We start from the raw sequence: 15,883 nt of genomic DNA, 5'->3' as shown, positions 1-15,883 counted from the left end.
AAACTCCACGACGGAAGAGATCATTTTGACCAACTCTACTGTACTGACCTCTCCCAAGAGCTTAGTACAGTGCTCTGCACACAGTAACTCAATAAATATCATTAATCGACCAATCCAAAACGTTTACTGAAAACATTGTTTCATTACATGGATTGAAGCATACACTATGGCAGAATGAGTGTGCTTTCTTTTGATAGTTTCACCTCTCCTTCACACCTCCTTTCCCACGACTTCACTGACCCCCTCCCTCCCTGGTTTTTGGTTTCAGGTTCTTTCTTGCTTCATTTAATTTCTCCACTTCACCCTCCCAGTTTGATGCCTATTTATTCTGCCTCTCTCCTCTTTCCTTCTCTCCTTCAGTCAAGTTTCAGTGGCCTTTCACTCCCTCTTCCTCCTTCCCTCGAGTGATCTTTTCTCTATATCTCTGTGTTTTCTGGACTTGTATACTCACCTTCCTCCTCTGTGACTGCCGGGCCGGCCTTTGCCCTCCGGCATTAGGGCCGATCGAATGGCCAGGCTGGCAGCAGAGTGTGGTCCGATCAGAGCGTTGCCTGTCAGGAACGGCCCGCCCTCCCTCTACCCCTCTCTGGCCTTCGGCATCTGGAGAAACAGACAGGCCGAGGCCACTCTTGCCTGTTGAGCTCACATATATTTAAGTGAAGGCCATAACTATAACAGGGCTGGACACACAGGAAACAACACAGAAAACCAGTAGCATATGGGGCCTCATGCATCTTAGATCAAAGGAATTTTCCAGTTCCACACTTTGGGCCCTGTCCTCTGGAATTCTGGGATCAGAGATAAAAGCAAGGAGAATCACGGCATTTGTGCAACTTCCTTTCCTTTTCATCTTAAGGTAGAAAGAAAAGCAACAGAGGGTCCAAAGAGGACAGTAAAACAACTTTCTGGTTGCAAAGAGTTTGTGTGCTTACCATGTATTATGAAGGTGCCTGGTGTGATTTTTGGTGGAGATATTCTGAGATGGAAGACTGCCTCCTTTTATGTAAACCCTTAGCCTCTCGGCACTTATGGACATAACTGTAAATTATTTATTTATATTAATGCCTGTCTCCCCCTCTAGATTGTAGGCTCCGCGGGGGCGGAGAACATGTCTACAAACCCTGTTATACTCTCCCAAGTGCTTAGTACAGTGCTCTGCACAAAGTAAGCACTCAGTAAATACCACTGAATGACTGACTGATGGGAAATAAGGAAACTGAAATGATCAGAAAATGTTTTTAGCAGAAACTCTAGAAAAACACATCTGAAACAAAGCATGACTCCACATGTCGAGGGTTAGTAATTAATAAGCAGATATAATACTCCAAAGTGCTAAGTATATACTGATACCACGATATGGTATCATGAATTATTCATTCATTCATTCATTCAATAGTATTTATTGAGCGCTTACTATGTGCAGAGCACTGTACTAAGCGCTTGGGATGAACAAGTCGGCAACAGATAGAGACAGTCCCTGCCGTTTGACGGGCTTACAGTCTCATCGGGGGAGACGGACAGACAAGAACAATGGCACTAAACAGCGTCAAGGGGAAGAACATCTCGTAAAAACAATGGCAACTAAATAGAATCAAGGCGATGTACAATTCATTAACAAAATAAATAGGGTAACGAAAATATATACAGTTGAGCGGACGGGTACAGTGCTGTGGGGATGGGAAGGGAGAGGTGGAGGAGCAGAGGGAAAAGGGGAAAATGAGGCTTTAGCTGCGGAGAGGTAAAGGGGGGATGGCAGAGGGAGTAGAGGGGGAAGAGGAGCTCAGTCTGGGAAGGCCTCTTGGAGGAGGTGATTTTTAAGTAAGGTTTTGAAGAGGGAAAGAGAATCAGTTTGGCGGAGGTGAGGAGGGAGGGCGTTCCAGGACCGCGGGAGGACGTGACCCAGGGGTCGACGGCGGGATAGGCGAGACCGAGGGACGGCGAGGAGGTGGGCGGCAGAGGAGCGGAGCGTGCGGGGTGGGCGGTAGAAAGAGAGAAGGGAGGAGAGGTAGGAAGGGGCAAGGTGATGGAGAGCCTTGAAGCCTAGAGTGAGGAGTTTTTGTTTGGAGCGGAGGTCGATAGGCAACCACTGGAGTTGTTTAAGAAGGGGAGTGACATGCCCAGATCGTTTCTGCAGGAAGATGAGCCGGGCAGCGGAGTGAAGAATAGACCGGAGCGGGGCGAGAGAGGAGGAAGGGAGGTCAGAGAGAAGGCTGACACAGTAGTCTAGCCGGGATATAACGAGAGCCCGTAATAGTAAGGTAGCCGTTTGGGTGGAGAGGAAAGGGCGGATCTTGGCGATATTGTAGAGGTGAAACCGGCAGGTCTTGGTAACGGATAGGATGTGTGGGGTGAATTACAGAATAACAATAATAATGATACCATATCGTGGTATCAGTATATACTTAATAATACTTAATATTAAGTATATTAAGTAATTAGTATATACTTAATAATAATAGTGGTATTTGTTAGGCTCTAAGTGTCAATCACTGTACTAAACACTGGGATAGAGACAAGATAATTGAGTCCTACATGGGGCTCACAATCTAAGTAGGAGGGAGAACAGGTATTGAGTCCCCATTTTGCAGATGTGGGAACTGAGGCACAGGGAAGCTAAGCTGCTTGCCTAAAGTCACACAGTAGACAAGTGTGAATCTGGGATTTGAAGCCAGGTCCTCTGACTCCCAGACCCATGCTCCTTCCATTAGGCCATGCTAATGGAAAGTATTTTGAGTATTTTATTCCTATATCTAGCATCCATACTTTTATTTATTCATATAGTTTTATTTGTCTGTACACAGTTAATTGTTCAGCTATGTTTATACTGCTTCCTACTTTGTCCTTTCTCTTCTTCCTGATTTTACTATCTGTAAATTAATTTTTTGTGTATTCATTCATTAGACTGAAAACTTCCTGGAGGGTGGGAGACGAGTATCTTATGACTGCTGTACTCTACCAAGCCTGGATAAAGCACAGGCCTGGGAGTCAGGTCACGGGTTCTAATCTTGACTTTGCCACTTGTCTTCTATGTGGCCTTGGGCAAATCACTTCAAGTCTTTGTGTCTCAGTTACCTCATCTGTAAAATGGGGATTGAGACTTTAAACCCCACATGGGAGAGGTACTATGCCCAACCTGATTTGCTTGAATCCACCTCAACATTTAGTACAGTGCCTGACACACAGTAAGTGCTTAAGAAATACCAGAAGTATTATTATCCCTTCATACAATGCCAAACACTGAGTGGGCATTCAATAAATTCCACTGGAGAAGCAGCATCAACCAATGGATAGAGCATATGCCTGGGAGTCAGAAGGTCATAGATTCTAACAGCAGCTCTGCCACTCGTCCACTGTGTGACCTTGGGGAAGTCATTTCACTTCTCTGTGCCTCTGTTTCCCTCAACTGTAAAATGGGGATTAAGACTGTGAGCCTTATGCAGGACAGGGACTGTGTCCAACCTGATTTGCTTGTATCCACCCTGGTGCTCAGTACAGTACCTGGCACATAGTAAGCACTTAACAAATACCATTGTTATTATTATTATCACTACCACTATGTTTAGGACAGTTTACTTGCCTGGAATTGAAAAAATAATTTTAACCTAATAAATTTCTCCACCAAACTATGCTCCATTATTCAATAAACCATTTCAAAAGAAGGAGCAGGAATTCATGGACTACGAAAACCACAGAGAAGTGATACAAACCTGTATGAGGCCTCCTCGTACATCAATATGTACTTTGGGAATGGTTTGGTCTGGACCTGGATTGCCACTATGCTTACACCATTTTGCTTCAAGGTTGGCAGTTCCACAGAAGGGACCGATCAGAACTCTGCTTCTGTCCTTGAGGCTTGTTTTAAGGAGAAAGTCATTTATGGCAAGTAGAAATGATGATCCAAGAATTACACCTGAAAAAGAGAATACAAAGCAGGTAAAACTTTAAGAAGAGAGATGGTCATGTTTTGTCAATTTCTTGGCTTCGGTCCTTTCCTTTGGTCCTTTTTAAACTGTTTTTCTAAAATACTCAAATGCACTCTATGGAATAGGACTACTTCATGGATATTCTTCACAAAGTACCAAGCCAAAACATGATGAGTTTCACAAACATTAATAATTTCACTTTAATGGTAGAAACATTTTCATTGACTTGTGGATTTCTTCAGAGAAATTTGCAAAGACTAAAATTAGTCATCTAACCTTATAGAAGGTAACAATTTCTTAGGGTTAATTTCTGGTTTATGTTTACTTTCTCAAGATTATTATTCTCTTTTCAATAGCTTAGAGTAGCAGGGCCGACACTAAAAAGAGATGTTATAAAATCTGCAATTCAAAACAGTCACGGCACCTCAAAATATTCAACATGTGTTTCTACGAAGGTTGGTTTGATCCAAACTTCTCACATCATAACTACCTGAAGTTTACAAAGCCTTAAAAATAGATAGTGGAAGGTTAAATTTATGAGAGCAAGTATATGTTATAGTTCAAAGTAGACACATTCAGAAAAGGATATACTTAAAAGTTTAACTTCTCTTTTGAACTTAACCTAGTAGTGCAGATCAAAACCATTTCATAAAACTAATGATATTCTTTAAAATATATCTAGATGCAAAATCCAGAGGACTGGGTTAACTTTTTTCTCCCTGTACAGCTCAAATTGTGAATTGTCATTGTGAATATTGAATTTCACCAGATAGAGTTTGTAATGCCCGTGGCATTTATTTTTCTAATGAAATCTGATCCTTGCAAAAGATGAAAGATTAAAAAACACCTAAGGCTCACCACATACAGATGTTAAAATGTATTGTAGGGCTGTAAATGTTCAAATCTGTGCTGGGAGACATTGTCCTCTAACTTGGTTCCCCGTCCAGTACATGGACAATGCTTCTCTAGGTAATGAAAAAGAAGCAGCACGGCGTAGTGGATAAAGCATGGGGAAGGTCATGGGTTCTAATCCCTGTTCTGCCATTTGTCTGCTGTGTGATCTTGGGCAAATCAATTCACTTCTCTTTGCCTCAGTTACCTCATCTGTAAAAATGGGGATTGAGACTGTGCTCCACGGAGGACAGAGACTCTGTTCAACCTGATTTACTTGTATAATAATAATAATAATGTTGGTATTTGTTAAGCGCTTACTATATGCAGAACACTGTTCTAAACGCTGCGGGAGATATAGGGTCATCAGGTTGTCCCATGTGAGGCTCACAGTTAATCCCCATTTTCCAGATGAGGTCACTGAGGCACAGAGAAGTATCCACCCCTTCGCTAAGTATAGTGCTTGGCAAATAGTCAGCACTTAACAAATACCACTGTTAAAACAACAAAGAACTTCGATTATCCTTTCTTTTCTTTGTATGGCATTTGGGTATTTGAAAGCACTTACTATGTGTCAGGCACTATACTAAGCACTATAGTAAATATAAGGTAATTGGGTTGGGCATAGTCCCAGTCTCACACAGGAATCACTGTCTTAATCCTCATTTTGCAGAGATAACTGAGACACAGAGAAGACAAGTCATTTGCCCAAGGTCACACGGCAGACAAGTGGGCAAGACGAGAAGCAGCATGGCCTAGTGGATGGAGCATGGGCCTGGGAGTTAGAAAGACCTGGGTTCAAATCCCCACTCTACCACTTGTCAGCTCTGTGATCTTGAGCAAGTCACCTGACTTCTCTGGGCCACGGTTCCCTCATCTGTAAAGTGGGGATTAAGACTGTGAGCCCCATGTGGGACATGGACTGTGTCCAACCTGACTAGTTTGTATCTACCCCAGTGCTTAGTACAGTGTCTGGCATATAGGAAATGCTTAACAAATGCAAGAAAAAAATTATAAAAAAGTGGCAGAGCTGGGATTAGAACCCAGGTCCTCTGACTCCCAGGTCAGTATTCTTTACGCTAGGTCACACTTCTTCTCACATGCTTGGGGAAAAAAAAGTCTGCACTAATGCCTAACAAACATTCTGATTCCCATCTGTGCATTCTTTCCCAGCACTTAGTACAGGCCTCTGCACATCATCATCATTATCGATGGAATTTATTAAGCGCTTACGGTGTGCAGAGCACTGTAACAACTGGATGAGAGAATACAACACAACAGAATTGGTAGAGATGTTCCCTGCCCACAACGGTGCCAAATTAAGCACTTAATAAAATACTTTCACTACTATTCTTCTTTGATCAAAACGTTTTGATAGTGGAAGACAACTGCTGGCTATAATGATGATTTTCATGATTCCTGCATTCAAAGGGCACTTGATGGTTTTCTTTTTTTCCAAGAGTTTGCATGTGTTCCTATACCCTCTGCAGTTCATTGGAATAATGAAAGGAAGAAAAATGAGGTCTCTCAAGTGGCAGTTCTTTGGAAATATAAATCAACCAAAAGTATTTATTGAGGGCTTACTCTGTGGAGGGCACTGTACTAAGTGCTTGGGAAAGCACAAATTCCAGGTGGTAGTTTTCTTTCTTCATTTGATTTTTACTGACACAATAACCCCTTGGACCTGAGTTAATGTGTCCTTCAAAACAAGGGAGAATCAAGTTGGTAATATGTAAATGATACACACAATGGGGTGAGTTTGTGGATGAGATCAAGCTAGGCAGATTTCTCACAACTGAGAGGATAAGCATATAATTGTAAGGGAGCTTGAAAAATTGGATTGCTACAGGGACACCAGTCAATGAATCAATCAATCCTATTGCGTGCTTAGTGTGTGCAGAGCACTGTTCTAAATGCTTAGGAGAGTACAATACAACAGAATTGGTAGATGTGTTACCTGCCCACAACGAGTTCCCAGGCAATAATGATAATAGTAATTCTAGTGTTTTTTAAGTTAACAGTATGTGCCAGGCACTGTGGGATGTATACAAGCAAATCGGGTTGGACATGGGGCCACATGGGGGCTCACAGCCTCAATCCCCATTTTCCAGATGAGGTAACTGAGGCACAGAGAAGTGAAGTGAAGAAAATACTATTGAATGAATGAATGAAGTGACTTACTCAAGGTGACCCAGCAGACAACTGGCAGAGCCGCGATTAGAACCCAGGTCTTTATGACTCTCAGGCCTGTCCTCTATCCACTAGGCCACGCTGCTTCTCAAAAGAAATGTTAAAAGGGGGATTCAAACCCACGCCTTCATTCAGAGACTGGAGGCCCCAACGAGAAGTGGCAACTTCAGTCAGGTGCCTTAGATCACTTGGGGATAAAAAATTAATGGCACTGGGTAACTGGAAATGACCAGCTATGTAATAGTGTCAAATGACCAGCTATGTCAGACAGACCTATGGCTTAGTGACTCTAAGTGACTCTTAGTGACTTAGTGACTCTATTTATTGCCATTGTTCTCGTCTGTCTGTCTCCCCCGATTAGACTGTAAGCCCGTCAAACGGCAGGGACTGTCTCTATCTGTTGCCGACTTGTTCATTCCAAGCGCTTAGTACAGTGCTCTGCACATAGTAAGCGCTCAATAAATACTATTGAATGAATGAATTAGTGGAAAGAGCCCGAGCTTGGGAGTCAGAGGACGTGGGTTCTAATCCCCACTCCACCACTTGTCTGCTGTGTGACCTTGGGCAAGTCACTTCACTTCTCTGTGCTTTAGTTACCTCATCAGTAAAATGGGGATTAAGACCGAGCCCCCCATGGGACAACCTGATTACCTTGTATCTACTCCAGCGCTTAGAACAGTGCTTTGCACATAGTAAACGCTTAGCAAATACCATCATTATTATTATTATTATTCCTAAATCCTTCTCACTTCATCGTAGTGGGCTTTTTAACAAAGTGGGCAATTTAAGTTATTCAAAAGAAAACATCAGTTTGAGATGTTTTCAAGGAGCTTGATATGTAATGGCCAGAATTAGGTCCTGACAAAATAAAACATAATTTTGGTCTCCATATTTTAAGAGGACAGAAAGAAAAGGGAGATGATACAGGGATCAACAATGAAATGATGAATTTGGACAATAAGTTCAAGTATTGTAGTCATAATGGTCTAGTTAGAGAGATTGTAGTACTTCGCACACAGTAAGTACTAAATAAATACAATTGAATTGAATGAAGAAGACTGACTTTTGTTTTTATTACTGCATCCTGTGTGAGTCCTTGTCTCTTTCTTTGTTTTCACATTTTATTGTTTCACTGCTCCCAGTGTGCCTGCCCCAGTTCACTCTCCTTCCTATATTCATAGACTGTGAGCCCCTCAAGGGACAGAATTCGTGACTAATTCCCATCTGTTTCCCAGCATTTAATACATTGCTCTGCACACAGTAAGTGCTTAATAAATACTATTACTACTAGAAGAAACTTCAGGAAATTTAAAAACTCTCTTCTAGTACAAGTCAACAAGGTGGGCACTGACAAGTTCTTCCATCTCTATGGAGGAAGCATCTAGAGGAAACAGGCTTTTAATGTAATAGAAGATTAGAAAAAAGAATGAATTTCCCATACGTGGATGATAAATCTGTTACGCCCGGAGCAATGATATCTATAATTTCATAGATCTCTCCTGGTGGTTGGCTTGAGGTATTATCTTCTCCAGTGGATTCAGATAACCTTTCCGGTGTTATGGTGAATTTAAGGACATCTATGAATAGCAACCATGAATGGACTGAGACTACTATGGACTGACGGAAAGACAAACACATGGATTTTGGAGCAAATTAAACCAAAGTGGTCTTTGGAAGGCCAAATGATTCAATTTATATTAGCATATTTTGGACACAATCAGGAAGATTAATTATCTGGACAAGACGCTAATGCTAGGAAAAGTCCATGGAAAACGTGGAAGAAGCACACCAGGAGCTAGATGTATAGAGACCGTAACAACGAAGACCATAACAATGATAACGGAAGAACTAATAGAAAGGTTGAGGATTATGGCAGAGGGCAGTACGTCCTGGAGAAAGTATATCCATGGAGATGCTATGAATCGGAAACGACTCGACGGCACATAATAATAATAATAATAATGATAATGGATAGCAACAAGCATAGAGAAAATCTCAGTTTTGTAGAATTATTTACTGGAATTTGGATTTTAAAAGTTATTCTGTATATGCATTAGGTCTCCCACCCCTCAACCTAAAGTTCATCCAACAGTGCCCTACTTTAATTTACTTGGAGCACATCGGACGCTGTGGAAAGGTTTGGTAACTTTTGCACATCACTCAGGCATTATATTGTTCCCTGCAACATCAAAGTATTAAATGGCATCCCAGTGACACATATTCCTCTATGAAAGTCACATTTACCCCAGAGAAATAAACAAATGCTTTGCAATCTGGATAACCATAAAGGAAATTTCTAACCCAGAGCTGCAAGTATTTATTGAATTCTAATAAATTAGGCCTCTTTCATTCATTCATTCATTCAATCATACTGAGTGCTTACATCCCTCCAATACCTTGGAAAATCGTCTTACTGAAGCACTGCTCATCCCATATCTCTCCTGAAAACTGTTCCTGACTTTCAGCATCTCTCCACATCAAGCACACACTCCTAATCGGCTTCAGGTCTCTTCCCCAGCACTTAGTACAGTGCCTGGCATATAGTAAGCACTTAACAAATCACATAATTATATTATTCACCCTCTGGCTCCTCTTCACCTTTATTCACCCACTCTTCCCCAACTCACTGACTTTCTTCCTCCCAAGCCAAACTGCTACCTGAACTTTGCTTTTGACTCTCTCGCCTCCATGCCCTCACTCGCACTTGGAACTCCTCCCTCCTATGTCAGACAGACCCGTGGGTTAGTGGAAAGAACCCGAGCTTGGGAGTCAGAGGACGTGGGTTCTAATCTCGGCTCCGCTACTTGTCTGCTGTGTGACCTTGGGCAAGTCACTTCACTTCTCTGTGCCCCAGTTCCCTCATCTGTAAAATAGGGATTAAGACTGTGAGCCCCACGTGGAACAACCTGACTACCTTGTATCTACCCCAGCGCTTAGAACAGTGCTTTCTACATAGTAAACACTTAGCAAATACCATCATTATTATTATTATCCCTAAATCCTTCTCACATTGAAATCCCTACTAAAATCCCACCTCCTCCAGAAAGTTTTCCCTCATTAGTTTCTCAGCAGCCTGAACTGTATCATCCCTTCAGCTATTTCTAGCACTTTTTTTTTTAATGCTATTTGTTGAGTGCTAATATTGTGCCAGACATTGCACTAAGCACTGGGGTAGAAACACGCTAATCAAGGTGGACACAGTCCACGTCCCACATAGGGCTCACAGTCTGAATCCCCAAGTTACAAATGAGGCAACCGTGGCACAGAAAAGTTAAAAGACTTGCCCAAGGTCACACAGCAGACATGTGGTGTAGCCGGGATTAAAACCCAAGTTCTTCTGACTCCTCGGTCCATGGTCTTATCTATTATGTTTTTGAATTTATGAATTTATTTATACCCTCATGAGCACTTGTGCATAGATGTCTGCTCGATTAACTTACTTTGACAGTAGTGTAAATATTTTTATGTTTGTCTCCCCCGATAAAGAGTTCAAGTTTCCTGTGGATATGGTGGAATGAGTCATTTTATTATTCTGTACTCTCTGAGCACCTAGTAAGTACACTGTGCCAAATGGGTGCTCAATAAATGCTACTACTTCCTCAAAATAATTTTAATGATGCTAATAATCCAAAATACTCCTGCATTTCAAACCTGTTAGTTAACAAAGCCATGTTCTTTGGCAAATTTTCACTAATAAAATGAACAGCTGCAAAAATAACATAATGCTCCCATGACTCCAGTAATTTCTCCCCTATGAATAATACTAGGCATTCACATTGACAAAAGTACAAAAATCCCGGAATAACTTTGATTTGCAAGCATTATCTTAAAAATAACTTGCCCAATAGATTTTAAAAGGAACAAAATTACTAAAAATAATTATTAATGCTAAAAGACAGTTGCAATGTTTTGGCAAAGGCCATAGATAGCATAAGAATATGAGTAATATCAAACTAGTTTTGAATTACTTTATATTTTCCTGATGCAGTTTGCTAGATTGGTTCTGGATGTCCGAGACTGCTCTCTCTAAGGTCACCCATGACCTCCTTCTTGCCAAATCCAATGGCTCCTACTCTATTCTAATCCTCCTTGACCTCTCAGCTGCCTTTGACACTGTCGACCATCCCCTCCTCCTCCACACCTTATCTCACCTTGGCTTCACGGACTTCGTCCTCTCCCGATTCTCCTCTTATCTCCCTGGCCAGTCATTCTCGGTCTCCTTCGCGGGCACCTCCTCTCCCTCCCCTCCTCTAACTGTTGGGGTTCCTCAAGGGTCAGTTCTCGGCCCTCTTCTGTTCTCCATCTATACGCACTCCCTCGGCGAACTCATCCGCTCACACGGCTTCAACTATCATCTCTATGCAGATGACACGCAGATCTACATCTCTGTCCCTGTCCTCTCCCCCTCCCTTCAGGGTCATATCTCCTCCTGCCTCCAAGGCATCTCTACCTGGATGTCTGCCTGCCACCTAAAACTCAACATGGCCAAAACTGAGCTCTTCATCTTCCTTTCCAAGCCCTGTCCTCTCCTTGACTTCCCTATCACCGTGGATGGTATGACCATCCTTCCGATCTCTCAGGCCCGCAACCTCAGTGTCATCTTTGACTCGGCTCTCTCATTCACCCCACACATCCGATCCTTCACCAAAACCTGCCGGTCTCACCTTTATAATATCGCCAAGATTCGCCCTTTCCTCTCCACCCAAATGACTATCTTATTGTTACGGGCTCTCGTAATATCCCGGATAGATTACTGTGTCAGCCTGCTCTCTCATCTCCCTTCCTCCTGTCTCTCCCCGCTCCAGTCTATTCTTCACTCTGCTGCCCGGCTCATCTTCCTGCAGAAACGCTGTGGGCATGTCACTCCCCTTCTTAAAAACCTCCAATGGTTACCTATCAACCTCCACACAAAACAAAAACTTCTCACTCTAGGCTTCGAGGCTGTCCATCACCTTGCCCCTTCCTACCTCTCCTCCCTTCTCTCTTTCCACTGCCTGCCCCGCACACTCCGCTCCTCTGCTGCCCACTTCCTCACCGTCCCCCGTTCTCGCCTATCCCGCCGTCGACCCCTGGGCCACGTCCTCCCGCGGTCCTGGAATGCCGTCTCTCCTCACCTCCGCCAAACTAATTCTCTTCCCCTCTTCAAAACCCTACTTAAAGCTCACCTCCTCCAAGAGGCCTTCCCAGACTGAGCTCCCCTTTTCCCTCTGCTCCCTCTACCCCTCCTTCACCTCTTCTCAGCTAAGCCCTCTTTTGCCCCCTTTTCCCTCTGCTCCTCCCCCTCTCCCTTCCCCTGCCCTTGACACTGTACTCATCCACTCTACTGTATATATTTTCATTACCCTGTTTATTTTGTAAATGAGATGTTCATCCCCTTGATTCTATTTATTGCTATTGTTCTTGTCTGTCTGCCACCCCCGATTAGACTGTAAGCCCGTCAAAGGGCAGGGACTGTCTCTGTCTGTTACCGATTTGTATATTCCAAGTGCTTAGTACAGTGCTCTGCACTTAGTAAGCGCTCAATAAATACTATTGAATGAATGAATGAATGTCCAAAACATGCTGCCATGATCTTTCGGCTGTATCAATCAATCCTATTTATTGAGGCCTTACTGTGTGCAGAGCACTGTATTAAGTATTTGGGACAGTACAATATAACAATATAACAGACACAGTCCCTGCCCACGGTGAGTTTACAGTCTAGGTAGGGAACCAGAGAATTAACCAGACTTAATGGGAAAATGAATAACCCTAAAGATGTTAACCTTGTTTCTTCATTTCCCATTAACCTTCCTTCAAATCCCACAAGAAGCAGCGTGGCACAGTGAGTGCTCAATAAATACAACTGATTTATTGATTTGCCTAGAGGAAAACATGAGGGCCAGGGATCTAATACTGGCTCTGCCACTTGCTCGCTTTGTGATCTTGGGCAAGTCACTACACTTCTCTGGCCTCAATTTCTTCATCAGTAAAATGGGGATTAAATACCGTCTTCCCTCCCGCTTAAACTGTGAGCTCCAAGTGAGACAGGAACTGCAACTGATGTGATTATCTTGTATCTATCCCAGTGCTTGGAACATAGTAAGCCCTTCACAAAAACATTGTTATTATTATTGCTAACTATGGGCAGGGAGAACATATTTGGTAATTCTGCTGTACTCTCTAAGTGCTTAGTACAATGCTCTGCACATAGTAAATCCTCAATACAACTGATTCTTCTTCTTAATAATAATAATACCAATGATAATAATAATAATAAGAATTTCATTCATTCATTCATTCAATAGCATTTATTGAGCGCTTATTATGTGCAGAGCACTGTACTAAGTGCTTGGAATGTACAAATCGGCAACAGATAGAGACAGTCCCTGCCCACTGACGGGCTTACAGTCTAATCGGGGGAGACAGACGGACAAAAACAATAGCAATAAATAGAATCAAGGGGATGTACAATTCATTAAAACAGTAGCAAACCCATCATCTACCATCTCACACAGAGTTGTATGTAGGTCACTAATGGCGGCTCAATTCAGCTTTCTTTGCTTGCCCCATTTCGAGTAGCTGAGAGTAAAGGTAGGATAAAAAAAGGGGATCTTTTCATTTAGTCTATTAACAGTAAGAAGCCTGGCTAAAGATCAGAAACTTCTGCACATGTGCATCAGGACTTTCCAACCAAACATTACCTTTTGGCCTCTTCCACAGTCTAGGAAGAGAAGTGGTTCCGAGCAAGTTTGGGAAGAAGTAGAAGAAGTAGTAGTAGTAGCACTCCTGGGAGAGAATGGTAGAACCAAGCTCCTCCAGGGTATACAGTGGAGTTCATAAAGGAAGAAAAATTCATCCAAACTATAAATTTCAGCACTGACAGCAGATCTTTATCTCTGTTTTTGAATATTTTTATGTTACAAAAATAAAACCAAAGAAAAATGTTTTGCTCGTTCTAGATCTTTTTCCCAAAACATGGTATGTCTAATATCTAAGGTAAGTAAAAGATATGCTGCTGAATTTCAGAGGATTGCCATTTACAGAAAACAAGCAAAAGTTGCAAGTGTGGCACAGATGAATGGGACAGAGACATAGTGAGATATATAATAATGATAATAATAATAATGTTGGTATTTAAGCGCTTACTATGTGCAGAGCACTGTTCTAAGCACTGGGGTAGATACAGAGTAATCAGGTTGTTCCATGTGAGGCTCACAATCTTAATCCCCATTTTACAGGTGAGGCACAGAGAAGTGAAGTGACTTGCCCATAGTCACACAGCTAAGTGGCAGAGCAGGGATTCGAACCCATGACCTCTGACTCCCAAGCCCGTGCTCTTTACACTGAGCCATGCTGCTTCTCATAAGCAGCACAAGCAGTTAGGAGAGACAAAACAATCTATATTATACACACACACACAAATATATTTCTATATTATCATATAAATTATAGAGTATTAGTAAATCACTTACTATGTGCCAGGCACTGTCCTATATGGGGCTCACAGTCTTAACCCCCATTTTACAGATGAGGTAACTGAGGCCCACAGAAGTTTAGTGACTTGCCCAAGGTCACACAGAAGACGAGTGGTGAAGTCAGGATTAGAACCCAGATCCTCTGCCTCCCAGGCCTGTGGCTCTCTCCACCAGATCACTTTGCTCCTGTTGGATGTGTCATTGGCTTTGGTATTGTTTTCGTAGTAGTAAGTGTTTACTGCGTGCAGAGCACTGGGAAAATATATAATGGGAAAAATACACAGGTGGAAAGTGGACACGATCCCTGGCCCTCAGGGGACTCGAAGAAGAGTGCTCAGCTCTTAGAACAGTGTTTGGCACATAGTAAGCGCTTAACAAATACCATCATTATTATTATTTAAAAGAGGAAGAAGGAATAGGTAAGAGATACACTGTTGTGCCAATGATGCTGACATGTCTAGTGATGATTGCTGTCCTTCCATCTTTCTCCCCGCCACCCCAAACACCCCATAGATTGTGAGCCCTTTGGGAGTAAGGCGCCATGTCTAATTTTCACCCGGGTATTTCTTTCCAGCACCTAGAACGGTGTTCTGCACACAGAAGCTCCTCGGTAATGATACTACTATTAGATGAAGGGGCAGGGCAGTCAGAGAGACAGCAGGACACAGAGTCCCAGAAAAACATGGATGTTCAAAAGAAAGCGGAGGCATGGGCATCTTTTATCTTGAGATCTTATCTCTTATCTTGAGAAGCAGCGTGGCTTAGTGGAAAGAGCCTGGACATGGGAGTTAGATGTCATGAGTTCGAATCCGAGCTCTGCCACTGTCAGCTGTGTGATTGTGGGCAAGTCACTTAACTTCTCTGTGCCTCAGTTACCTCATCTGTAAAATGGGGATTAACTGTGAGCCTCACGTGGGACAACCTGAAGACCCTGTATCTGCCCCAGCACTTAGAATAGTGCTCTGCACATAAGCGCTTAACAAATACCAACATTATTATTTTATTATCTTGCTCTGTCACTACTGCTTTACTGAAAATATGGCCACCACTCTGGCCACTTCAACCCAAAGTAGATCTTTCCTAGGAAACTGAACTAAAACTTGGTTTGGCTGGCATCTTTCAGGAGACTAGAAAGAGGAGGGCCACCAGGTTTGTTCTGAACTTCCCAGCATATCACTTCCTGGGGTCATTTCCAAACTAATCAGGGCACTTGGAGATGATGACCTAAGGAGGGATGACATCTGTACACATATGTACATATGTCCATATAAACCATTATCCACAATTTCCCACAAAAAAAACCTTCCAGGGTTATTAATACTTTTCCCCCTTGGTTAGAAGTTGGCCTACAGAGTACCTTTTTCATACTTTTTCCCCTTTACGGACAGATTCCATATACCCTCTTTGGATTGAAATTAATGT

At 42.6% G+C, this 15,883-nt stretch overlaps 1 protein-coding gene across 1 annotated transcript in view; it reads right to left on the bottom strand.

Annotated features, from left to right (window-relative positions):
* Window positions 1–15,883, bottom strand: part of VPS13B (vacuolar protein sorting 13 homolog B) — a 932,812-nt gene that overhangs the window by 179,536 nt on the left and 737,393 nt on the right. Inside the window, 1 exon segment of the mRNA XM_029063425.2 lies at window positions 3,708–3,910. Coding sequence (XP_028919258.1) covers window positions 3,708–3,910 — 203 coding nt within the window.

Source organism: Ornithorhynchus anatinus, chromosome 4, assembly GCF_004115215.2.
Source record: "Ornithorhynchus anatinus isolate Pmale09 chromosome 4, mOrnAna1.pri.v4, whole genome shotgun sequence".
Taxonomy (NCBI): domain Eukaryota; kingdom Metazoa; phylum Chordata; class Mammalia; order Monotremata; family Ornithorhynchidae; genus Ornithorhynchus; species Ornithorhynchus anatinus.
Note: the sequence above shows the minus strand (reverse complement) of the source record. Positions and strands in the feature narration are given on the sequence as shown.